The following is a 25,138-nucleotide window of genomic DNA, read 5'->3' as shown; positions in this document are numbered from 1 at the left end:
ATATAATACCCCTGGGTTACTAATTATGGATGTCAGGTCGTCCTATCATGCAACCAACAACCACGACAACCACAATTGCAGTTAACTGTTGCAATTCGTGAGTACGAAGTCCAGGTCCTTCCCACCGATAAGCGTGTCCTCAACCAAGTAATTATAACAACAGGTTTCTGATTCCAGGTTTACACTATAATGCAATTTTAGTAGGTCAAGGCTACCAAGTACTCAATTCGTTTCAAGACATCAACCATAGGCCTACCACACTGGTAGATCCCATTGGCGCACGACACCAAAAGGGCCGGGGTATGTCAAAATATATGAGACCTTGGTTAGACTGCGGGGGTAAAGGGACTTTTCAGTCCTATCCCAGCAGGATAAACAAGGTATAATCTATTCATTGTCATATCTTACCTCGTGTGTAGTTACTAGAGTAACACTGGTACCCTGTCTACCGCCTCTGGCTGTTCGTCCTATCCTGTGTATGTATTTCTTGATATTGTCGGGAGCTTCATAGTTGATCACTACATCAATATTCTCCACATCTATACCACGGGCCAGATTGTCTGAGGCTACCACTCTGGGAACACATGAGATGGAGAATAAGTTAGTAATATACATTACACCCAGGTCTACAGTCTCAAGTTAAAATGAACCAAAGATTCATGAAAAACGTCCAAGTGTTAAAGCGCCTTAAAAGAAAGAAAAAAATGGACTTGGTGGAGGGAACTCAAACAACAGAGGCCTTGTCGTCTCGAAATCGAAGAGAGAACAGGATAAGGGAAAGCCAACCGTTCCGAGAACAAACCATATCTGTTTGGGGTAAAGCTGGCCCCGGCGGGATCGTGGGTTTTCTTTAACGTCGTCACCCATTTGATTTACACATCTCAGTATTTTTTGAACTCTTACCAGCCTAGTCAGCTTGGTTGGTAACGCTAGGTCGCGGGTTCGATTCCCGTCCGGAGCGGAAATTATCCATAACGGGTAAGGTTCGTTCTCGGAACGGCTGGCTTTTTCTCCTATCCTAGAGAATAAGTTAGTAATATACATGACACCCAGGTCTACAGTCTCAAGTTAAAATGAACCAAAGATTCATGAAAAACGTCCAAGTGTTACAGCGCCTTAAAAGAAAGAAAAAAATGGACTTGGTGGAGGGAACTCAAACAACAGAGGCCTTGTCGTCTCGAAATCGAAGAGAGAACAGGATAAGGGAAAGCCAACCGTTCCGAGAACAAACCACATCTGTTTGGGGTAAAGCTGGCCCCGGCGGGAATTGAACCCGCAACCTGGCGTTAAAAAAGCAGACGATCCACCCTCCAAGGTAACTTCAAATTAAATTGATCCCAAGGGCAAGGAAAACCTAGACTCTTGACAAATCGAGTGTGCCTGAAGACATGTGATGTGCTCCGATCCACTCGACCCCCACACATTAGCTATACCAGTTTCTCAGTTTACTTACAAATCAATCTTCCGGCGACGAAACTCCTGTATGATCTTATTCCTCTGATCGAACTTCAAATCAGAATAGACCTCGGCTATGTTCATCTTGGTGCCAGCCCCCTTAGTGGCCACATTGTCAATATGATGCAGCAGTCTAGCCAGGCGATGTGCTCCCTGTGCGGTGTTCACAAAGCATAGAACACCTTGCATGGCGTGTTTCCTAATCAGCTGATATAGAACAAGGGGTTTCAGGTTCGTACTACACGTGGTGAGTTTTTCACTCAGTTCGGCAGGAGTCGTGAATTTTCCGATGAAACCCGAAGAGAGATTGTCCGCACCTGCCTCACTGGATGTCGGCTGTGTGTCGCCTGAAAACAAAGCAAAATATATATAAATAAAATTGTAGATTTGTCCGTACATTGCTTAGAATCGTGAAATTTTTAGCTATTCTTACCCCTTATGCATCAAGGATCCCAAAAATCACATTGCAGAAATTTCTGTCGGTCTCTACGTCACGCTGATAGACCTGTTTTTGTCCTCTTTTCACGAGAAAACGGCTCGACCGATTTTGATGAAATCTTTTGTAGTTGTTAAGAAGAGTACTGAGGGTGAATTAGGCTACATTTGCCACATTTCATCCTGATTCAAAATGGCGGTGCTTCAAAGTCACGCTCTTATCCCGTACAAAGAACAGGTCAACCACTAGTGCTGATGATTATAATAGAACACCTTGCATGGCGTGTTTCCTAATCAGCTGATAGAGGACGAGGGGTTTCAGGTTCGTACTACACGTGGTGAGTTTTTCACTGAGTTCGGCAGGAGTCGTGAATTTTCCGATGAAACCCGAGGAGAGATTGTCCGGACCGCCCTCACTGGATGTCGGCTGTGTATCGCCTGAAAACGAAGCAAAAGAATGATAATAAAATTGTAGATTTGTCTGTACATTGCTTAGAATCATGAAATTTTTAGTTATTCTTACCCATTATGCATCAAGGATCCCAAAAATCGCATCGGAAAAATTTCCGTCAGTCTGTCACGCTGCTATACCTTTTTTGTCCTCTTTTCACGAGAAAACGGCTCAGTCACATAGGCTACTTAAATTTGTCACATTCCATCCTGATTCAAAATGGCGGTGCTTCAAAGTCACGCCTGCATCCCGTACAAAGGAGGTCAACCACTAGTGCTGCTGATGATTATTAGATTGTCCGCACCTGCCTCACTGGATGTCGGCTGTGTGTCGCCTGAAAACAAAGCAAAATATATATAAATAAAATTGTAGATTTGTCTGTACATTGCTTAGAATCGTGAAATTTTTAGCTATTCTTACACCTTATGCATCAAGGATCCCAAAAATCACATTGCAGAAATTTCTGTCGGTCTCTACGTCACGCTGATAGACCTGTTTTTGTCCTCTTTTCACGAGAAAACGGCTCGACCGATTTTGATGAGATCTTTTGTAGTTGTTAAGAAGAGTACTGAGGGTGAATTAGGCTACATTTGTCACATTCCATCCTGATTCAAAATGGCGGTGCTTCAAAGTTACGCTCTTATCCCGTACAAAGAACAGGTCAACCACTAGTGCTGATGATTATAAAGAGAGTATAAACTCACCAGTGCCCGCTGGTTCCACCACGGAGGTGAATAGCTTGGGCTGGAACAGACTGAGCTGATGCAATTTCTCCGGATCATGTGATAGAGTGGCTGAGAATAGAAGACGCTGAGGTCGAGATGGGTAGGTAAGAAATGTGTCCCACATTATCACGAGGCCCCCCACCCCCCGCCTCCTCATGGTATATTACATAGGCCCCGGGCTGGCATTCGGCCTGTAGGCTGGCCTCCGGGGCCTCCCCCTCAGATTAGGGGCCCTCCACCCGGCCTGCCTCAGAGACACTTGAGGCCCCCGCCCCCTCAGTTTGCCCCCAGATAGCCCGCGGCTAACCCTGTAGGGGTTCGGTTCCCGGTCATGTCACAGCAGATTCTCAAGTCCTTGGGATTAATTAATCAGAAGCCGTTGCAATAAAATATACATAGTTATCTATCTGTCTGTAAATCAAGATAATTACTGTTGAGTCCGAGTAGATTGCTAGATTAAGTTGGAATCGATCTTGAGTTGATCTTAAATAGATCTAACTTCCAAGATCAGATCCACCGAGATTCTGAAATTCTTTGATAATTTAAATGTACATGTTGAAATGTGATAGTGAGTGGCTAGCCTCAGAATCCAGAATAAATAATCACTTAATCCCTTATTATTCTCTAGCTTCCAATCTTCCAAGAATCCTCATTTTTTTGTTGTTATCAGGTAGACCTGACAGACGGACCTTTTTTGAAATGTCCACTGTGTACTTTTGTATTACAAAGATATCCTGTCATCAGTGAAATTTCTCCATTGAATTACTATTTATTTGTTTCTTTTTTAAACAGAACAAACAAGGTATATACCTATAGGTACCTTATTTATTTGTAAAAACAACACATTATAAAAAACAATGATATTTTTTTACTTATTTGAAAATATGGTCTTCGTATTTCATTTTCTATCTATCCAGCATTTTGCATAGAGCATGTCATTCACCTTAAAATGAAACCAACTTGGAAGTTCGGATATCGTCTTTCTGATGTGGGCTATTCATACTTTATGTACATATTGGGTAAGTACAGAGGGAACAGGTAATTCATACCTGTGGAAATGTGTCTACGCTACACAGTCGACCGATATCGCCTGGAACCCATATGAAGAGGTAAGATAGGATACTTTGAAAGGACTTCGTGTTTCAGTCGATGTCGATCGTCCTTAGTGTAGGCTCGTAGACGCTGCTTGTGCTTAATGGACAATTGTCATAGACTAACAAACTAAACCTCTAACTAAACATTTATTTTAATATTTTAGTCTCCTTTCGGTACGTCAGAACAAAGTCTTCATTGGCATGGAAGGAGATACGAGTCTTCTATATATTTTATCAAGATTTCTTTGCCTTATCTTCACCAATTTTGTTTTGACCTTTCTGTTTCTTCAGCAGTTTCTTGAGTTTGATCTTTTTGTTCCTCTTCATTGCACTCTTCTTTTCTCCTTCATTTTTCATCTTCTTCACTTCCTGGTTTTTCTTTTTGTTGGGTTTATTTTTCTTACTGAATTTATTTTTCCCTTCGGTCTTGGCATTTTTCTTCACCACTTTCTTGATTTCACTTCTCTTCACCATTTTCTGATCTTTGGTTTTCACAGTTTCTCCAGAAGTCTGCCCAGTAGTAGGTGAATCAGTACTAACAGCTATTTTAACCTTTTCGTCTCCTACTTTGGCTGATTTCTTTTCTGTAACTACAGTTTTAACCTCTATCAGATAGACATGATAGGCGGTCCTGATCAGGCGTACCTGATAGTGAGTGCCTGGCTTTGTAGTCCCAATGGAGGCGAGGTGACACGGAGCCTGATAGCCAAATATTTGAAATAGTTTCCCCTTGCAATCTCACAGGTTATTTGCCCAGGCTTTGGTGACAGGGGTTTTACCCTTCATTTGGAGACAAGCTGCCCACCTACTCACATTAACTTCACTCAGCATGAGTAGGGCCGGTTACCCAGATGGTCACCCATCCGGATACCAACTACACGGAACTTTGCTTAACTCCAGTGAACCATCGGGAACTGATGATTTCAACGTACTATCACTATTTGGACCTTTGCCATCCGGATACCAACTACACGGAACTTTGCTTAACTCCAGTGAACCATCGGGAACTGATGATTTTAACGTACTATCACTATTTGGACCTTAGTCTTTGGACCAACGAATATTATGAACCAACTCTGTGGCGATAGCCACCTTCCTGGACCTGGAAGATGAGTGACTTAACGTTGTCAATGACGTTAACATATTATGAACCAACTCTGTGGCGATAGCCACCTTCCTGGACCTGGAAGATGAGTGACTTAACGTTGTCAATGACGTTAACAACAACAGCACCAACAACAACGTACTATCGCTGCTGGACTGGTAGGTTATTAACTCATTGGTCCCCATAATATGTAAATAAGGCTGGTAAAAGGAAACTGATAAGGCTGGCTTTCTCCTATCCTGTTTTCCTCCCTTCGTTTTCAGGACGATAAGACGTCCGTGGTTACAGTTTCCCCTATGAAATCAATTTCACTGCTTACCCTGGTAATTAATGTGTTTGTTGATATGGAGAAGCCAGTTGCAATCGTTATTGTCGATCATTCGGTCTGCCTCGTCAACCACAAGAAATTTCAGCTCCGATAGATCGAACCCAGGACTGTTGGTCAGGTGATCGACTAGACGACCAGGAGTGGTTACGACAATGTCCACCAAACTGACGTGTTTCCCCGTCACCTTGTCTGGAAAATGAAAAATATCTCCCGTTAGAACATTGGTATTTGTAACATTTCGTTACCTGTTCAGTCAGAAATTCTTCACTTTTTGACTTCACTAATTCCATATTTTCCAAAGGTTCTCATTCATTTGTCTGTTCAACAGATATAAACCACCAGATACTAAAACCATTATCCCCAATTTTATTCGTCCATAGTATTATTAATTCTTTCTCTCGTCTCTTTCTTTGTTTGCTCATTGCTTAATAAGACTAATAAGATACCTACAGTAGGTCTGTGGTAAAATGTATTAGTACGAAGCAAGAAGCGTTTTAAAGGAACAAGGTATGCAAAGCGGTGAAAATCAGAAAACTGAATAATTTCACCCCTATTGAAAATATTGGATGTGACTATTTTGCTCTAATTTATTATGATAGGCCTTTAGGTCCATCATGAACCCTCAAACCTTGTTCAGTCGTTTGCGGAACACTACCCTGCATACATAATAAAAGAAGAAGAAGAAGAAGAAGAAGAAGAAGAAGAGGCCTTTAGGTCCATCATGAACCCTCAAACCTTGTTCAGTCGTTTGCGGAACACCCTGCATACATAATAAAAGAAGAAGAAATAATTGAGTAAATAGGTAAATAATATAACAAATCACAGCTTAAAATAAGGCACGGGTTAGTTTTGAAGTTAGTTTTAATTATAAATTAATTTATAAATAAAAACAATCTAAAGAGAAATTCGAGCAGCTGGAGCACTTATCGCTGTGCTGGTTTGCCAGGAGTTACATTAGGTAAGTAGAACTTATGGGTTTTGGTATCTCTTGTATGTTTGAATACATTCTGGCTTTTATCAATAGTAGCAGCAGGACAAGGACCGCTGACTCGGGGTGTAAATTCCTTCTTGTAAAGACTAGCGATTTCCTGACGGGACATTTCAGATCCCAATGAAATACTCGATGTGTTGGATTGTCTGGTACGGGTCACTGTTTGTTGACCAGAGAAATTCCCGTAGGACCTACTGGCTTCACTTTGTCCATAGAACTTTCCTCCCACTGTCATGTGGTCAGATTTTCTAATGTTAGAAATGTGTTCGTCAATACCTTGTCTGTGAAGTGAGCTCAAACTTTTCCTATCTTGTGAGGAGGTCATGAATTGGCCGTCAAGATTTCTCAAGCTCTGTCTTTGAATAGCCGCTGTAGAAGACAATGTGTGTTCTGACTCGGTAGCAGAGACAATGCCTTTACGATGTAATACAGCATTACTAACATCGCCAGAGCTTGATGAGATGATATTCTTTCTATGATGACCAGCTGTTTGTAATTGAGATTGAAGTTCAGAATCTTTAAAGCCTTCTTGACGAATGGTTTTCTGGAACTCTGAACTTGCTACATGGCTGCTTCTAACATTCCTAACTTCACTAGAGTAGGTTCTGGATTCAATATTAGATGAGCTTAAGCTACTTCTTGAATCGGAGGAAGACACGATATTATGGCTTTTGCTGTCTGAAGAATGGCTTCGATCAGAAATACTATTTCTGTTGAAAGACGTTTGGCTTTGATTAATATTGGAGGCAGCCGTACCTGTCAGGTCTACCTGATCCTGATGTGTGTGTGCTCATCAAGTATCAGATAGACATGATAGGCGGTCCTGATCAGGCGTACCTGATAGTGAGTGCCTGGCTTTGTAGTCCCAATGGAGGCGAGGTGACACAGAGCCTGATAGCCAAATATTTGAAATAGTTTCCCCTTGCAATCTCACAGGTTATTTGCCCCGAGGTGACACAGAGCCTGATAGCCAAATATTTGAAATAGTTTCCCCTTGCAATCTCACAGGTTATTTGCCCCTTCTTCTTCTTCTTCTTCACATTTAATTGAATCAAATACATTTATTTAACAAATTCTACATTACCTGAAGGATGGGGAGAACAAAGGCCAATGTTTTTCCACTGCCAGTAGGAGCCGACACACAAATATCTCTGGGCCAGAACAGAGACCTCCTTGAGTGCTGCTTGATGAGGAATGGGATGAGTTCACTTTGAACTGAAAATAGACAAGATGGGTGTGAAAATGCCCTACAATACAATATTACAATTCCTAGAATAGGTAAGATTATTATGGTACACTATTATTATGGTTGTGGCATACTGTCATCATTATTCTTGGATTTCCAATGGTTTAGTACAAGCGGTAACACCAAAAACTGGGAAATGAGCTTCAGAAGAAGGGAAATGGGCTCAGTTTCCAACTTACTGCATCATAGGAGTACTTTTAGTGAGTTCTATAGATCATTAAACCAAATTACCTGGGAAGAAATTGGTGACTTCATTCCTTCTCAAAAGTTTCTTGAAATAGGGATTCAACTCTGCCAGGTCTTCAACCTTACTGTTCAGATTTTTCAGGTCAACAGATATGACTGTAGGTTTTGCCAGCCAATCTGGTAACACTCTTTTCACCTGAAAGACAAACAACACATTTTCAAACAAAGAAGTGGGGGATAACTTTGCATGACACTCATAGGTACTTAATATAATTTTAAGTTTTTCAAAACAACAAGTACCTACCTATTGTATTTTTTTATTTTTTTTTTCTAGTAAAAGAATATATTTTCCTAACCATACTTTACCTTTTTCTTCTTCTGAAACTCCAAATTGCCTATAACTTGAAATCCTCCAAGATCATTTGTGTTTTCTTTATCATGTTCTTCTTCACTACTTTCATCTTCTTTGTCTTCTTCCTCTGGCTTATTTCCTTCATCTTTATTTTCCTCATTCTTGGGTTTGTTCTTATACCTTGCACGTTGCCTGAATCTTTTCTTTCCTTTCTTAGAAGTCTCATCTGATTTACTTTCTACCTTCTTGATCTCACTATTATTATTGTCAATTTTGGTCTTATTGGAAATGGCATTTGTATTCTCATCAGTTCTCATCTTCTTGAATTTTCCTCCATCAATCTCCACATTTGAAACAGGTTTGATAGGACAATCTTTCTCAATAGCAGCAGGGACCTCTAAGGTTTGCTTTTTCATCCTATCTCTAGGGACATCATTTTGCTCTAGATCTTTTTTGCTTTCTTCACGGTCAACACTGGTACTGATCTTTTCTGATTTTCTTTTGCTTGTTTTATTACTTAATTTATCATGTGCTTCATCAATTTTGTTTTTAGTAAATTCCTGTGATTTAGTATTTAGATTTTCTTCAGTTGAAATTTCATTTGAATCTATACCAGATTTCCTTTTCTTTTTCTTTTGAGAAGGACTTTCTGTAACATTAGTAGCTACTAATTCATTACTTAGTGGATGTTTGTTTGACTTTTGTTTTTTAGATGTATTTTCTATACTTTCTATGTTGTTTAATCCATTTTCTCTTGTATCCTGTTCAGTTGATTCTGGTTTAACTATATTTTCTTGGGTAGCACACTCATCTTCAATGTTCCTATTGTCCACAGTGAGTGACTTCTTTTTCTTTTTAATTGAACTTTCATCATTAATCTCTTCACTAATTTCACAGGTTTTAGACTTCTTTCTTTTGGGACGACTGTTTTCAACATTTGTACATACAGCATCTTGTGTATTATTATCTTCACAGGTATCATCATCACACTGTTTTTCTTTTGATTTCTTTTTCTTACTGAGTAAAGTGGTATCACAGACTTCATCTTCTGTTATAAAATTACATTCATTATTAGGTAAACCATTTACATCAATATCTCTTTTCTTCCTTTTCTTAACTTTGGTAGGTTCTTCTTCATTTTGATTACACTTGTTTTCTGTTTGAGGAGTTGACTTATCAATCAGAAAATTTGATGATGTTTCATTGCCATAGTATCTGTAAAATGTAAATGAAAGACATAAATTATATAAAATATTGTCATCTGAACTTTAGTACCACATAAGTCAATTTTGGCAATGTTTCTAGAGGGAGTAAAAATTTGGTTATTAAGAAGTCATGATAATGAAAAAGAAAGCTCCTTTTTGTATTTAACCTAGCCCTATAATAACACTGGTCACTGCTCATTTGTGACATCTCCTTTTCGTAGCAAATTTCTATTGACATGACTTCTGAACAAGTACCATAATAACTTGAAGGCTTTTGATGTTTTGATCATCGAAACCGAGGGTAAAAGCTCACTTCTTGCCTCACCTGTTTACAACAAACAAATCCATTGCACTGAATAGATCGGCAGATCCAATAGTTCTTGCTTCTTGAAATCCAGTATTCCTGGTCCTTGGTCAATTAATATAGGTACACAAGATTATGTCAAACTCAGAAATAATGGTACAAGTGCAAATTAAGCTGACCTTTTGTATTTTTACTTCAGAAAATTATTTTTTTGCTTTTCAAAACCCTTTTTCTTGCACTAGCACTACCCACTCCCCACTCAACAAATGCAAATGCACTTGCACCTTGCACTTGCACATGGGGTCATGAGTGAAATTTAAATTCGAACTAGCACTACCCACTCCCCACTCAACAAATGCAAATGCACTTGCACCTTGCACTTGCACATGGGGTCATGAGTGAAATTTAAATTTGCAATGTTTCTAGAGGGAGTAAAAATTTGGTTATTAAGAAGTCATGATAATGAAAAAGAAAGCTCCTTTTTGTATTTAACCTAGCCCTGGTCACTGCTTATTTGTGACATCTCCTTTTCGTAGCAAATTTCTATTGACATGACTCCTGAACAAGTACCATAATAACTTGAAGGCTTTTGATCATCGAAACCGAGGGTAAAAGCTCACTTCTTGACTCACCTGTTTACAACAAACAAATCCATTGTACTGAATAGATCGGCAGATCCAATAGTTCTTGCTTCTTGAAATCCAGTATTCCTGGTCTTTGGTCAATTAATATAGGTACACAAGATTATGTCAAACTCAGAAATAATGGTACAAGTGCAAATTAAGCTGACCTTTTGTACTTTTACTTCAGAAAATTATTTTTTTGCTTTTCAAAACCCTTTTTCTTGCACTACCCACTCCCCACTCAACAGAACAGATGCACTTTCACTTGCACTTGCACCTTGCACATGGGGTCATGAGTGAAATTTAAATTTTGGCGCTCGGAGCGGAGTTTGCTTATGTGTGAACATAGCAAAAGTTCAGGGTGTGTTTATGAACAGGGCTGAGATGAGCTCGGACGACGTAAGATAGCTGTCCCGGCGGCAATTTTTAAAATTCATTTTATATTCATTTTTGTTTGCTTTGTAATTTGCTTGTTTTTAATAGCTAATATAAATGAAAAGTATAATATAAACGTGCAAACTAAAGATAAAAAGTAAAAAATGAATTCAGATTGTACAAGTTGCGGAAAAAAAAATCAAAAATTCGAATTTCCCGCCAACTTTACACGCAAAAAGTCCGACGATGTCCTACGATGGCCCTGTTCATAACCACGGCCTCAAGGCCTCTTTCACACGGAAGCGTTGCGTTCATAGCGATTGATGTATTGCATATTGCGTGAAGATTATTTTAAAGGCGAAAACATTTTCGTAGTTTCGTCAGATTTAGCTTGGAGCCTTGGAGGGTGGTTACCCGTTTCCCTTGTAAGTGCTAGATCGTAGGTTCGATTCCAACCCGGGGCGAACTTTATATTAGAGGCTCGTATATTGCTCCTTTCTTAGACTTTTCACTTTTAATCTGCCGGTAAAGGAAATATTTTGTTTTCGAAGTACAGAGAGCTAGGTATCAGCCGTAATGAAACAGTCATCAAAACTAATTTTTAATTCCATTATTTCTGGATGACCAGTGTCACAGGTCATGTTTATCATGTAAAGCGCCACGCGATGTTGAAATCATACACTAAAGTTAAGCACCATCGTGAGTGGTTGGTAAATAAAGTCACGTGTTGCTGGTTGCGTACAGGCTCGTACTTTTTTTTTAATCCTAGATGTGGGAACAAGTAAAACAACAGCGAGTTATAATTTCAGTTTATTTATTTATGATTAAAAAACTTAATACAAATTTTTAATTCCATTATTTCTGGATGACCAGTGTCACAGGTCATGTTTATCATGTAAAGCGCCACGCGATGTTGAAATCATACACTAGCACTAAAGTTAAGCACCATCGTGAGTGGTTGGTAAATAAAGTCACGTGTTGCTGGTTGCGTACAGGCTCGTACTTTTTTTTTTCTTAATCCTAGATGTGGGAACAAGTAAAACAACAGAGAGTTATAATTTCAGTTTATTTATTTATGATTAAAAAACTTAATACCTAGTTACAATAGAAAAATCTATAACGACACAAATATATCTACCTACTTAAAACTTAATAAGACTAATAAGATACCTACAGTAGGTCTGTGGTAAAATGTATTAGTACGAAGCAAGAAGCGTTTTAAAGGAACAAGGTATGTAAAGCGGTGAAAATCAGAAAACTGAATAATTTCACCCCTATTGAAAATATTGGATGTGACTATTTTGCTCTAATTTATTATGATAGGCCTTTAGGTCCATCATGAACCCTCAAACCTTGTTCAGACGTTTGCGGAACACCCTGCATACATAATAAAAGAAGAAGAAATAATTGAGTAAATAGGTAAATAATATAACAAATCACAGCTTAAAATAAGGCACGGGTTAGTTTTGAAGTTAGTTTTAATTATAAATTAATTTATAAATAAAAACAATCTAAAGAGAAATTCGAGCAGCTGGAGCACTTATCGCTGTGCTGGTTTGCCAGGAGTTACATTAGGTAAGTAGAACTTATGGGTTTTGGTATCTCTTGTATGTTTGAATACATTCTGGCTTTTATCAATAGTAGCAGCAGGACAAGGACCGCTGACTCGGGGTGTAAATTCCTTCTTGTAAAGACTAGCGATTTCCTGACGGGACATTTCAGATCCCAATGAAATACTCGATGTGTTGGATTGTCTGGTACGGGTCACTGTTTGTTGACCAGAGAAATTCCCGTAGGACCTACTGGCTTCACTTTGTCCATAGAACTTTCCTCCCACTGTCATGTGGTCAGATTTTCTAATGTTAGAAATGTGTTCGTCAATACCTTGTCTGTGAAGTGAGCTCAAACTTTTCCTATCTTGTGAGGAGGTCATGAATTGGCCGTCAAGATTTCTCAAGCTCTGTCTTTGAATAGCCGCTGTAGAAGACAATGTGTGTTCTGACTCGGTAGCAGAGACAATGCCTTTACGATGTAATACAGCATTACTAACATCGCCAGAGCTTGATGAGATGATATTCTTTCTATGATGACCAGCTGTTTGTAATTGAGATTGAAGTTCAGAATCTTTAAAGCCTTCTTGACGAATGGTTTTCTGGAACTCTGAACTTGCTACATGGCTGCTTCTAACATTCCTAACTTCACTAGAGTAGGTTCTGGATTCAATATTAGATGAGCTTAAGCTACTTCTTGAATCGGAGGAAGACACGATATTATGGCTTTTGCTGTCTGAAGAATGGCTTCGATCAGAAATACTATTTCTGTTGAAAGACGTTTGGCTTTGATTAATATTGGAGGATGAGGAAGACCTAAGAGCACTGCTGTGAGCTGATCTGTTTTCCTGGTGTTGATTACTTTGCTCATAATAGTTGTAATCTCTAGCTACAGAACCACTGCGCATTATGTTCTGCTCTCGAAGATTCTCATTTATTTTCATAAGTTTATTTTCTTGGTTAATATCATAATTCCTTCTTTCTGTTTCATAGTCTTCTCTTTTTCCCCACGTTTTTCTACCAGATTGTCTAACTTCCGAGTGTTTCACACTCTGTTCTATATTTTCATTTATATTCTTCAATTGAATTACTTTCTGTTCTTCAGACTGTAAATATTGGTTTCGCCGACCATGAATTTCACATGGCTGCTGTCCTCTTCTGATTTGTTGGGTTGATCTGGTTTCTTGCTCCACGGACTGTTTTATGTTGGACATAGAAGTTGATGAGGATTTGGACATTTTCTGCTCTGATCGTGAAATCATTTGTTGTTGCTCTCTTCTTTCTACCTGTTGTCTGCAACTTTGTTCCCGTTCAGAAGACTCTATGTGATGACCATTACTCTGAATAATCATCGTTGGTTTTGCAACAGCACGTTGTTTTACAACGTTACGCTCTTCTATGTTTTGTGATAAATGCACTTGTTGATCTATATTCTCTTGGATTTGTTTGCTCACAATAGAGGCCGTCTTTTTACTATATGTTCCGAAAGTTTTTTCACTACCTAATGTTATTTGGGATTGCATGTGACGCCTTTTGTTTATGAGAGATTCGTCTTTTTCTTGTCTCTGAATTTTGAATGTGTCTTTACTCGTAGTATGAGATTCTATTTTCCCTTCAGGAAGTGCGAGATTATCTCTAGGCTTCTGAATTATCGGTCTGTGACCTTGACCAGGTTTATAATCTTCTTTTGATTTTGAAATACCTTCAAACTTTCCTTCAACTTTCAAATTGTCTTGATGTTTTACTATCTCTGTTCTTTCTCCTCTCGTTGTAGAGTATTCATTTTTATAACTAATATTAGTAAATTCTCCCTCCATCTTCAAATTATCTGGATGTCTAATAGGTTTTAGTCGTTCACCAGGTCCATACTGCTCTGGTTTTCGACGTTCAAAATCTCCCTCCGGCTTGAGATTGTCTGGATGTTTAACAATAGCAGCCCTTTCTCCTGGCCCATAACCTTCTTTTCGAGGTCTTTCAAAATCACCTTCTGGTTTCAAGTTATCCTTTGGTTTGACAGGTTTAGGTCTCTCTCCAGGTCCATACTTTTGTTTCACTGGTCTTTCAAAGTCTCCCTCTGGTTTTAAATTATCGGGATGTTTAACAATTGGAGCCCGTCCACCAGGCCCATATTTCTCCTTTTCTGGCCTCTCGAACTCACCTTCTGGTCTTAAATTATCTTTTGGTTTAACGGCATGAGCTCTTTCTCCAGGTCCATATTTTTCTTTCTTCGGTCGCTCAAAGTCTCCTTCTGGTTTTAAATTATCAGCATGTCTAACGATTGGAGCTCTTTCACCTGGCCCATATTTATCTTTTTCTGGTCTTTCAAAGTCACCTTCTGGCCTCAAATTATCTTTCGGTTTGACAGCTTTGGGCCTTTCTCCAGGACCATACTTCTCTTTCGTAGGTCTTTCGAAATCACCTTCTGGCTTTAGGTTATCACTGTGTTTTATAGGTGAAACTCTTTCAGATTTAACAACTTTAAAGTCATCTCTTGTTCTTGACGAATCGAATTTACCCTCCACTCTTAGATTATCTTCATGTATTACAACTTCCGTTCGTTCTCCTCTTACTACAGAGTAATCGTCTCTTCGTCTGTGGTCGGTGAATTCTCCTTCCATGTGTAAATTATCTTCTCGCTTAATAATATCAACCCTCTCAGCTCGAACGTTTCTAAAATCATCTCGAGACCTGTGTGTTTCAAACTTTCCTTCCATTCTTAAATTATCTTCATGAATATTTATATCCGCTCTTTCTCCTCGAGTGACACAAAAGTCATCACTAGTTTTACTAGTATAAATGATACCTTCTGATTTTAGATTGTCAGTATGTTTAACGATCGCTGCCCTATCGCCCTTTTTAATTTCAATTATTTCTCTCTGTGCAAAATCTCCTTCTGGTTTTAAATTATCTCTCGGTTTCACTACTTTAGGTCTTTCAGCTGGTACAAATTCAGTTTGAGATCTCTTTTCAAAGTCACCTTCAGGTTTCAAGTTATCCGCGTATTTCACAATAGGAGCTCTTTCACCAGGACCATAAGACTCTTTCGCTGGTCTTTCAAATTCGCCTTCAGGTTTCAAATTATCTTTTGGCTTCACAACTTTAGGTCTTTCAGCGGGTACAAATCCTGTCCGCGTGGGCCGTACAAATTCACCTTCAGGTTTGAGGTTATCTTCATGTTTTACTTGAGTTATTTTTTCCACCTTTTTAACGGTAAAGTCATCACTAGTTTTAGATGACTCGAACTTACCTTCCGTTTTTAGATTATCTTCATGTTTAATAACTTCTGAACGTTCCCCTCTGGTAGCGGTGTAATCGTTTCTTCTCCTGACATCTATCAGTTCACCTTCTATTATAATATTATCTTCTCTTCTGATAATGTTGACTTTCTCCGCTGAAACAGTCTTGAACTCATCTCTGGATCTGTAAGTTTCAAAATCACCTTCCATCTTCAGATTATCTTTTCGAACAACGATATCAGCACGTTCCCCTTTCGTAATACAAAAGTCGTCACTCGTGCGAGTGGTAGATATCAAACCTTCTGTTTTCAAATTATCTTTATGTTTGACAATATCAGCTCTTTCACCTCTCCGAACTTCAACGATTTCTCTCTGAGCAAAGCTTCCCTCTGACTTGAGATTGTCTGCATGTTTAACCACTTTCACCTTTTCGGCAGGTTTGAAAACATCTTTATGAGGTCTTTCAAAATCTCCTTCTGGTTTTAAGTTATCATGTGGTTTAAAAGCTTTTGGTCTTTCAGACTTTTGGAATTCAGTATGTTCACGTTGTTCAAAGTCTCCTTCAAGGTAAAGATTGTCTTGTGGCTTTTTGACAGGGGCCCTATCTCCAACTTTGGGACCATAATCATCTTTGGGACGACCTTCAAAATGTCCCTCTGGTTTCAAGTTGTCTTTCAATTTATAGGGTTCTACCCGCTCTGCTTGTTTGGGTTTCTCCTTGGTGGGTCTTTCAAAATCACCCTCTGGTTTTAGATTATCATGTGGTTTATAAGCCTTGGGTCTCTCAGTCTTTTGATATTCAGGATATTCCCTCTTTTCAAATTCACCTTCGGGATAAAGGTTATCTTGAGGTTTCTTAACAGGAGCCCTGTCGCCGACCTTAGGTCCATAATCATCTTTAGGTCGGCCTTCAAATTCACCCTCAGGTTTCAAATTGTCTTTTGTCTTGTATGGCACCACCCGTTCAGCTTGTTTGGGTTTTTCTTTAATTGGGCGCTCAAAATCTCCTTCTGGTTTAAGATTGTCATGAGGTTTATAAGCGACAGGTCTTTCAGCCTTTTTATATTCTTGGTATTCTCGTTTCTCAAATTCACCTTCTGGATAAAGATTATCCTGTGGCTTCTTCACTGGAGCTCTATCTCCAACCTTTGGACCGTAATCATCTTTTGGACGTCCTTCAAAGTCTCCTTCGGGTTTCAAATTGTCTTTGATTTTGAATGGTTCCACCCGTTCAGCTTGTTTGGGTTTTTCCTTAACAGGACGTTCGAAATCTCCTTCTGGCTTAAGGTTATCATGTGGCTTGAAAGCTTTAGGTCTTTCAGCCTTTTGGAATTCAGGATATTCAGGCCTTTCAAATTCACCTTCAGGATAAAGGTTATCTTGTGGTTTCTTGACAGGAGCCCTGTCGCCCACCTTTGGACCGTAATCATCTTTGGGGCGTCCTTCAAAGTCTCCTTCGGGTTTCAAATTGTCTTTGATTTTGAATGGTTCCACCCGTTCAGCTTGTTTGGGTTTTTCCTTAACAGGACGTTCGAAATCTCCTTCTGGCTTAAGGTTATCATGTGGCTTGAAAGCTTTAGGTCTTTCAGCCTTTTGGAATTCAGGATATTCAGGCCTTTCAAATTCACCTTCAGGATAAAGGTTATCTTGTGGTTTCTTGACAGGAGCCCTGTCGCCCACCTTTGGACCGTAATCATCTTTGGGGCGTCCTTCAAAGTCTCCTTCGGGTTTCAAATTGTCTTTGATTTTGAATGGTTCCACCCGTTCAGCTTGTTTGGGTTTTTCCTTAACAGGACGTTCGAAATCTCCTTCTGGCTTAAGGTTATCATGTGGCTTGAAAGCTTTAGGTCTTTCAGCCTTTTGGAATTCAGGATATTCAGGCCTTTCAAATTCACCTTCAGGATAAAGGTTATCTTGTGGTTTCTTGACAGGAGCCCTGTCACCCACCTTTGGACCGTAATCATCTTTGGGGCGTCCTTCAAAGTCTCCTTCGGGTTTCAAATTGTCTTTGATTTTGAATGCTTCCACCCGGTCAGCTTGTTTGGGTTTTTCTTTAACAGGACGTTCGAAATCTCCTTCTGGCTTGAGGTTATCATGCGGCTTGAAAGCTTTAGGTCTTTCAGCCTTTTGGAATTCGGGATATTCAGGTCTTTCAAACTCTCCCTCGGGATAAAGGTTATCTTGAGGTTTCTTAACAGGAGCTCTGTCACCCACCTTTGGACCGTAATCATCCTTTGGACGACCTTCGAAGTCTCCTTCTGGTTTCAAGTTGTCCTTCATCTTGAAAGCTTCAACTCTTTCTGCTTGTTTGGGCTTTTCTTTTACTGGGCGTTCAAAATCTCCTTCTGGCTTCAGATTATCGTGTGGCTTGAAAGCTTTTGGTCTTTCAACCTTTTGGAATTCCGGATATTCTGGTCTTTCGAATTCTCCTTCGGGATAAAGGTTATCTTGAGGTTTCTTTACAGGAGCCCTGTCGCCAATCTTTGGTCCATAATCATCTTTAGGTCGGCCTTCAAATTCTCCTTCAGGTTTCAAATTGTCTTTTGTCTTGTATGGCACCACCCGTTCAGCTTGTTTGGGTTTTTCTTTAATTGGGCGCTCAAAATCGCCTTCTGGCTTAAGATTGTCATGAGGTTTATAAGCGACAGGCCTTTCAGCCTTTTTATATTCTTGGTATTCTCGTTTCTCAAATTCACCTTCTGGATAAAGATTATCCTGTGGCTTCTTCACTGGAGCTCTATCTCCAACCTTTGGACCGTAATCATCTTTTGGACGTCCTTCAAAGTCTCCTTCGGGTTTCAAATTGTCTTTGATTTTGAATGGTTCCACCCGTTCAGCTTGTTTGGGTTTTTCCTTAACAGGACGTTCGAAATCTCCTTCTGGCTTAAGGTTATCATGTGGCTTGAAAGCTTTAGGTCTTTCAGCCTTTTGGAATTCAGGATATTCAGGCCTTTCAAATTCACCTTCAGGATAAAGGTTATCTTGTGGTTTCTTGACAGGAGCCCTGTCACCCACCTTTGGACCGTAATCATCTTTGGGGCGTCCTTCGAAGTCGCCTTCGGGTTTCAAATTGTCTTTGATTTTGAATGGTTCTACCCGTTCAGCTTGTTTGGGCTTTTCTTTAACTGGGCGTTCAAAATCTCCTTCTGGCTTGAGGTTATCGTGTGGTTTAAAAGCCTTCGGTCTTTCAGCCTTTTGGAATTCGGGATATTCTGGTCTTTCAAATTCTCCTTCGGGATAAAGGTTATCTTGTGGTTTCTTGACAGGAGCTCTATCTCCTACTTTAGGTCCATAGTCGTCCTTTGGACGTCCTTCGAAGTCACCTTCAGGTTTCAAATTGTCTTTTGTCTTGTATGGCACCACGCGTTCAGCTTGTTTAGGTTTTTCTTTAATTGGGCGCTCAAAATCGCCTTCTGGTTTAAGATTGTCATGAGGTTTATAAGCGACAGGCCTTTCAGCTTTCTTATATTCTTTGTATTCTCGTTTCTCAAATTCACCTTCTGGATAAAGATTGTCTTGTGGCTTTTTGACTGGAGCTCTATCTCCAACCTTCGGTCCATAATCATCTTTGGGGCGTCCTTCGAAGTCGCCTTCGGGTTTCAAATTGTCTTTGATTTTGAATGGTTCTACCCGTTCAGCTTGTTTGGGCTTTTCTTTCACTGGGCGTTCGAAATCTCCTTCTGGTTTAAGATTATCGTGGGGTTTGAAAGCTTTTGGTCTTTCAGCCTTTTGGAATTCGGGATTTTCAGGTCTTTCGAACTCTCCTTCGGGATAAAGGTTATCTTGTGGTTTCTTAACAGGAGCCCTGTCGCCGACTTTAGGCCCATAATCGTCCTTTGGACGTCCTTCGAAGTCACCTTCAGGTTTTAAATTGTCTTTTGTCTTGTATGGCACCACCCGTTCAGCTTGTTTTGGCTTCTCTTTAATTGGGCGCTCAAAATCGCCTTCTGGTTTAAGATTGTCATGAGGTTTATAAGCGACAGGTCTTTCAGCCTTTTTATATTCTTGGTATTCTCGTTTCTCAAATTCACCTTCTAAATAAAGATTATCCTGTGGCTTCTTCACTGGAGCTCTATCTCCAACCTTTGGACCGTAATCATCTTTGGGACGTCCTTCAAATTCTCCTTCGGGTTTCAAATTGTCTTTGATTTTGAATGGTTCCACCCGTTCAGCTTGTTTGGGCTTTTCTTTAACAGGACGTTCGAAATCTCCTTCTGGCTTGAGGTTATCATGTGGTTTGAAAGCTTTAGGTCTTTCAGCCTTTTGGAATTCGGGATATTCAGGTCTTTCAAACTCTCCCTCGGGATAAAGGTTATCTTGAGGTTTCTTAACAGGAGCTCTGTCACCCACCTTTGGACCGTAATCATCTTTGGGGCGCCCCTCAAAGTCGCCCTCTGGTTTCAAGTTGTCCTTCATTTTGAAGGCTTCAACTCTTTCTGCTTGTTTGGGCTTTTCTTTAACTGGGCGTTCGAAATCGCCTTCTGGTTTGAGATTATCATGTGGCTTGAAAGCTTTGGGTCTTTCTGCTCTCTGGTATTCCAAATATTCTCTTTGTTCAAATTCTCCTTCAAGATAAAGATTATCTTGTGGCTTCTTAACAGGAGCTCTATCACCTACTTTAGGTCCATAGTCATCCTTTGGACGTCCTTCGAAGTCTCCTTCGGGTTTCAAATTATCCTTCACTCTAAAAGCCTCCACTCTCTCTGCTCTCTGGTATTCCACATGTTCTCGTTGTTCGAATTCTCCTTCAAGATATAGATTATCTTGTGGCTTCTTAACAGGAGCTCTATCACCCACTTTCGGTCCATAGTCGTCCTTTGGACGTCCTTCGAAATCTCCTTCGGGTTTCAAATTATCCTTCACTCTAAAATACATACTAGATACTACTAGAAACAAAGAATATTTTCTGAAAAAAGGCAAAGCAACACTTTGACGCTTGTCTTACCGAGGTCCTTTTTCAGCTTTCTTGGGTGGGTAGTCTTCCTTGTACGCTGTAGTGTCTCCAATATCTCCATCAGGTAAAGTCAACTGAGTATGCAGCCTTTGAATTTTGGGCCTCTCCACTTTATCGAGGGGAATTGGATGGAACTCATCTTGGGTGAGAGATGTCTTGGGAACCTCGTGTACATTCCATTCCATAGGGGGACCTTCCCCGCCAACTTTGTGAGGACATCTGTGCCGTCTGAAATGAGAAGGATGAAACATGGTTAGAATATTAATGTGATGCACGATATACCTTTGCTTTAGGTTAGGCTATCCAAGATGAAGATTACAGTGGTCCTTCAAGCCGCTGCCACAGGAAAGCTGGAATTATTATTATTTATTGACGTTGATAAATTTATGTACTACTTATCCCTTAAACAAGCTAAGATTAAGTTCCAAAGTTTTACTTACAAATCAAATAATTTGCATTTGTAAGTAGCAAGTAACTTCATAAATAATTCCTCTTATTCCTCCTTCACACATCAATGAAATTAACTAGCATTCAAAATTTCAAATGGGTAGTCATCTAGTCATAGTCAGTGAACTGACGATGACGTCCGAGTAAAATGTATTCAAATGGACCCGTGTGAAAGTGGCTACAAATCAAATAATTTGCATTTGTAAGTAGCAAGTAACTTCATAAATAATTCCTCTTATTCCTACTTCACACATCAATGAAATTAACTACAAATCAAATAATTTGCATTTGTAAGTAGCAAGTAACTTCATAAATAATTCCTCTTATTCCTACTTCACACATCAATGAAATTAACTAGCATTCAAAATTTCAAATGGGTACTGGGTAGTCATAAGTCAGTGAACTGACGATGACGTCCGAGTAAAATGTATTCAAATGGACCCGTGTGAAAGTGGTCACCTTATTTTGCAAATGTTGTGAGGTATGAAAGTTGGCAAAACACATAGGGATTCAAGAGTAAAAAGTTCTTAGAGATTCCAAAATGACTGCTACAATTGCTGCCATACTTCAACACAACTACATCAATTTTAGACCTCATCAATATTTGTAAGTAAAAAAAAAAAAAACTTCCCTCATTTATTTTGCACTCTCAGTAAGTAGGTAGCAACTTATGAAGCACCTTATTTTGCAAATGTTGTGAGGTATGAAAGTTGGCAAAACACATAGGGATTCAAGAGTAAAAAGTTCTTAGAGATACTCTGGTACCTACCTAGTTGTCCAATTCTTAGAGATACTCTAGTACCTACCTAGTTGTCCAATAAAAAACAAAAGTGACTGCCAAATCTCTTAGAGATACTCTAGTACCTACCTAGTTGTCCAATAAAAAACAAAAGTGACTGCCAAATCAAGGAGGTACCTAAGTAAGTACTTACTTACCAAGTTATGAAAGTTAGAACTTGTCAACTTACCAAGTTATAAACCCCTCTATGTTGAAGTTGAAAGTGTTGAAACCCATCTTGCCTTCAATGTAAGCACAGACCAATATGAAAGCAACATTCCATGATGTCATAGAATTGAGGGTAGGTGTGTTCAGAAATCTAGACCCATCTTGCCTTCAATGTAAGCACAGACCAATATGAAAGCAACATTCCATGATGTCATAGAATTGAGGGTAGGTGTGTTCAGAAATGGACAAAAGACAGAACTTTTTAGGAAACATAAAACTACAATTTTAATACTGGTGATTTTCACAGATAGCTGTATAACTAAGTACATGGCATAATATTGTGGGTAGTTTTCAGCTCTAGGGCTGTAGAGATCTTTTGGCTTTGAAAACTAGTAACTAGTAGGTCCTCTAAGTGGTCAGAAATGTGGAATGGACAAAACAAAACAAAAAATACCTTTAGATATCTGATTTGCCAGAAAACTTGGGAGCTTTTACTTACCTACAAAAAACTTGTTGATTGCTATAGTGAGGTCTTATAGCTTAGGAAGGTCCTGCTAACTTGTAGAGAATCATGTTGTCCTGTAGTCACCTATTAGCAGTCTGTGGTAATTGTAAGAGGGTACCAGTCAACTTACCATGAATCTGATGGAGTCAGCTTCTCACCTCAACAGGAAATCCAAAGACACATAAATATTAATGGAAATTACTTGGTAATCTAGGTATATCACGAAAATAATTATCTATTCTACTCTTCTATTCATTCTCAACTTTAATTCTTAACTCAAAGCATGTGAATGTGAAAATAATGAAAATATGGAAAAAAAAAAAAATTACCTTTAGATATCTGATTTGCCAGAAAACTTGGGAGCTTTTACTTACCTACAAAAAACTTGTTGATTGCTATAGTGAGGTCTTATAGCTTAGGAAGGTCCTGCTAACTTGTAGAGAATCATGTTGTCCTGTAGTCACCTATTAGCAGTCTGTGGTAATTGTAAGAGGGTACCAGTCAACTTACCATGAATCTGATGGAGTCAGCTTCTCACCTCAACAGGAAATCCAAAGACACATAAATATTAATGGAAATTACTTGGTAATCTAGGTATATCACGAAAATAATTATCTATTCTACTCTTCTATTCATTCTCAACTTTAATTCTTAACTCAAAGCATGTGAATGTGAAAATAATGAAAATATGGAAAAAAGATGATGAACAGGTTTTTGTATACAGGTACCTAAGTAAGTACTTACCAAGTTATGAAAGTTAGAACTTGTCAACTTACCAAGTTATAAACCCCTCTATGTTGAAGTTGAAAGGTTGAAAGTGTTGAAACCCATCTTGCCTTCAATGTATAGCTTCAAGTTGTCCTTCATCTTGAAGGCTTCAACTTTTTCTGCTTGTTTTGGTTTCTCTTTAACTGGGCGTTCGAAATCTCCTTCTGGCTTGAGGTTATCATGTGGTTTGAAAGCTTTTGGTCTTTCACCCTTTTGGAATTCGGGATATTCTGGTCTTTCAAACTCTCCTTCGGGATAAAGATTGTCTTGTGGTTTCTTAACAGGAGTGCTTCAAGTTGTCCTTCATCTTGAAGGCTTCAACTTTTTCTGCTTGTTTTGGTTTCTCTTTAACTGGGCGTTCGAAATCTCCTTCTGGTTTGAGGTTATCATGTGGTTTGAAAGCTTTTGGTCTTTCACCCTTTTGGAATCCGGGATATTCTGGTCTTTCAAACTCTCCTTCGGGATAAAGATTGTCTTGTGGTTTCTTAACAGGAGCCCTGTCACCCACCTTAGGTCCATAATCATCCTTTGGACGTCCTTCGAAGTCGCCCTCTGGTTTTAAGTTGTCCTTCATCTTGAAGGCTTCAACTCTTTCTGCTTGTTTGGGTTTTTCTTTTACTGGACGTTCAAAATCTCCTTCTGGCTTCAGATTATCATGTGGTTTAAAAGCTTTTGGTCTCTCAGCCTTTTGGAATTCGGGATATTCAGGTCTTTCGAACTCTCCTTCGGGATAAAGGTTATCTTGAGGTTTCTTAACAGGAGCCCTGTCGCCAATCTTTGGTCCATAATCATCCTTTGGACGTCCTTCAAATTCTCCTTCGGGTTTCAAGTTATCTCTAACCTTGATTGGCTCCACACGTTCTCCTTGTTTTGGCTTTTCTTTCACTGGTCGTTCGAAGTCTCCCTCTGGTTTCAAATTATCGTGGGGTTTAAAGGCTTTGGGCCTCTCCGCTTTTTGGAACTCTGGATATTCAGGTCTTTCGAATTCACCCTCAGGATAAAGATTATCTTGTGGTTTCTTAACAGGAGCTCTATCACCCACCTTAGGTCCATAATCATCCTTTGGACGGCCCTCAAATTCTCCTTCGGTTTTCAAGTTATCTCTAACCTTGAATGGCTCCACACGTTCAGCTTGTTTAGGTTTCTCTTTTATTGGACGCTCAAATTCTCCTTCTGGTTTTAAGTTGTCGTGGGGTTTATAAGCTGTAGGTCTTTCGCCTTTTTTATATTCTTGATGTTCTGGTCTTTCGAAATCTCCCTCAGGATATAAATTGTCTTTTGGTTTTCTTATTGGTGCTCTTTCTCCTCGTTCGGGTGCTTTAGGTCGCGGTTTGTCTTCAAAATCACCCTCTAATTTAAGATTATCTGGATGTTTGATGATGGGAGCTCTGTCAGCTGGTCCCAGGGGTTCCTTAACTGGTCTCTCAAACTCTCCTTCGGGTTTCAGATTGTCCTTGGGTTTTATGGCTTTTGGTCTTTCTCCTTTCTCTGGTGTAACTTTTGTTGGCCTCTCAAAGTCACCTTCAGGTCTTAAATTGTCTTTCGGTTTTTGCTGTTTAGGTCTTTCCGCTGTAACAGGCATATAATCATCTTTTGGTTTTCCTTCAAAAGTACCTCCTGTTTTTAGGTTATCAACATGTCGAACCTGAGCTTGTCTCAAGTCTGTTGTAGAATGTTCTGTAAATTCCGTTGCTGACGTAGTTTGGAAGTATATTTCTCCATCCTGTTTAGTCCATGTCCTTCTCCTTTGAGGTTTGACTCTTTCTGGTGTCTTCTCCGTGAATTCTTCATGTGCTGACGTGACGAAAATCATTTCTCCTTCTTGCACCAAGTTATCCTCTCTTCTCCTCACAACAT

General features: G+C 39.4%; 2 protein-coding genes across 2 annotated transcripts in view; both read right to left on the bottom strand.

The window, feature by feature from the left end:
- The window catches only part of LOC103514198 (probable ATP-dependent RNA helicase Dbp73D), a 3,711-nt gene extending 1,294 nt beyond the window's left edge, over nucleotides 1-2,417 (bottom strand). The window contains exons 1-4 of the mRNA XM_026827237.1: nucleotides 2,414-2,417; nucleotides 2,164-2,328; nucleotides 1,454-1,802; nucleotides 409-574 (exon numbers count right to left, since the gene is read on the bottom strand). Of these exons, the coding sequence (XP_026683038.1) occupies nucleotides 409-574; nucleotides 1,454-1,802; nucleotides 2,164-2,328; nucleotides 2,414-2,417 (684 nt within the window). The remainder of the gene's footprint in view (nucleotides 1-408; nucleotides 575-1,453; nucleotides 1,803-2,163; nucleotides 2,329-2,413) is intronic.
- Nucleotides 2,418-6,330: 3,913 nt separating this feature from the next.
- LOC103514197 (titin homolog) lies at nucleotides 6,331-25,124 on the bottom strand. The gene is made up of 11 exons (XM_026827235.1): nucleotides 23,604-25,124; nucleotides 23,350-23,557; nucleotides 20,935-20,965; nucleotides 20,607-20,843; nucleotides 12,419-20,525; nucleotides 10,510-10,592; nucleotides 9,899-9,976; nucleotides 8,383-9,583; nucleotides 8,062-8,212; nucleotides 7,669-7,799; nucleotides 6,331-7,353 (listed from the first exon to the last, which is right to left on the bottom strand). Exons 1-11 carry the CDS (start codon nucleotides 25,092-25,094, stop codon nucleotides 6,517-6,519), a joined length of 12,555 nt encoding a protein of 4,184 aa, XP_026683036.1. The 5' UTR covers nucleotides 25,095-25,124; the 3' UTR covers nucleotides 6,331-6,516.
- Between the last annotated feature and the right edge of the window lie 14 nt (nucleotides 25,125-25,138).

The sequence above is a fragment of the Diaphorina citri genome, unplaced genomic scaffold (genome assembly GCF_000475195.1).
Source record: "Diaphorina citri unplaced genomic scaffold, Diaci psyllid genome assembly version 1.1 scaffold1100, whole genome shotgun sequence".
In the NCBI taxonomy this organism is placed as follows: Eukaryota; Metazoa; Arthropoda; class Insecta; order Hemiptera; family Psyllidae; genus Diaphorina; species Diaphorina citri.
Note: the sequence above shows the minus strand (reverse complement) of the source record. Positions and strands in the feature narration are given on the sequence as shown.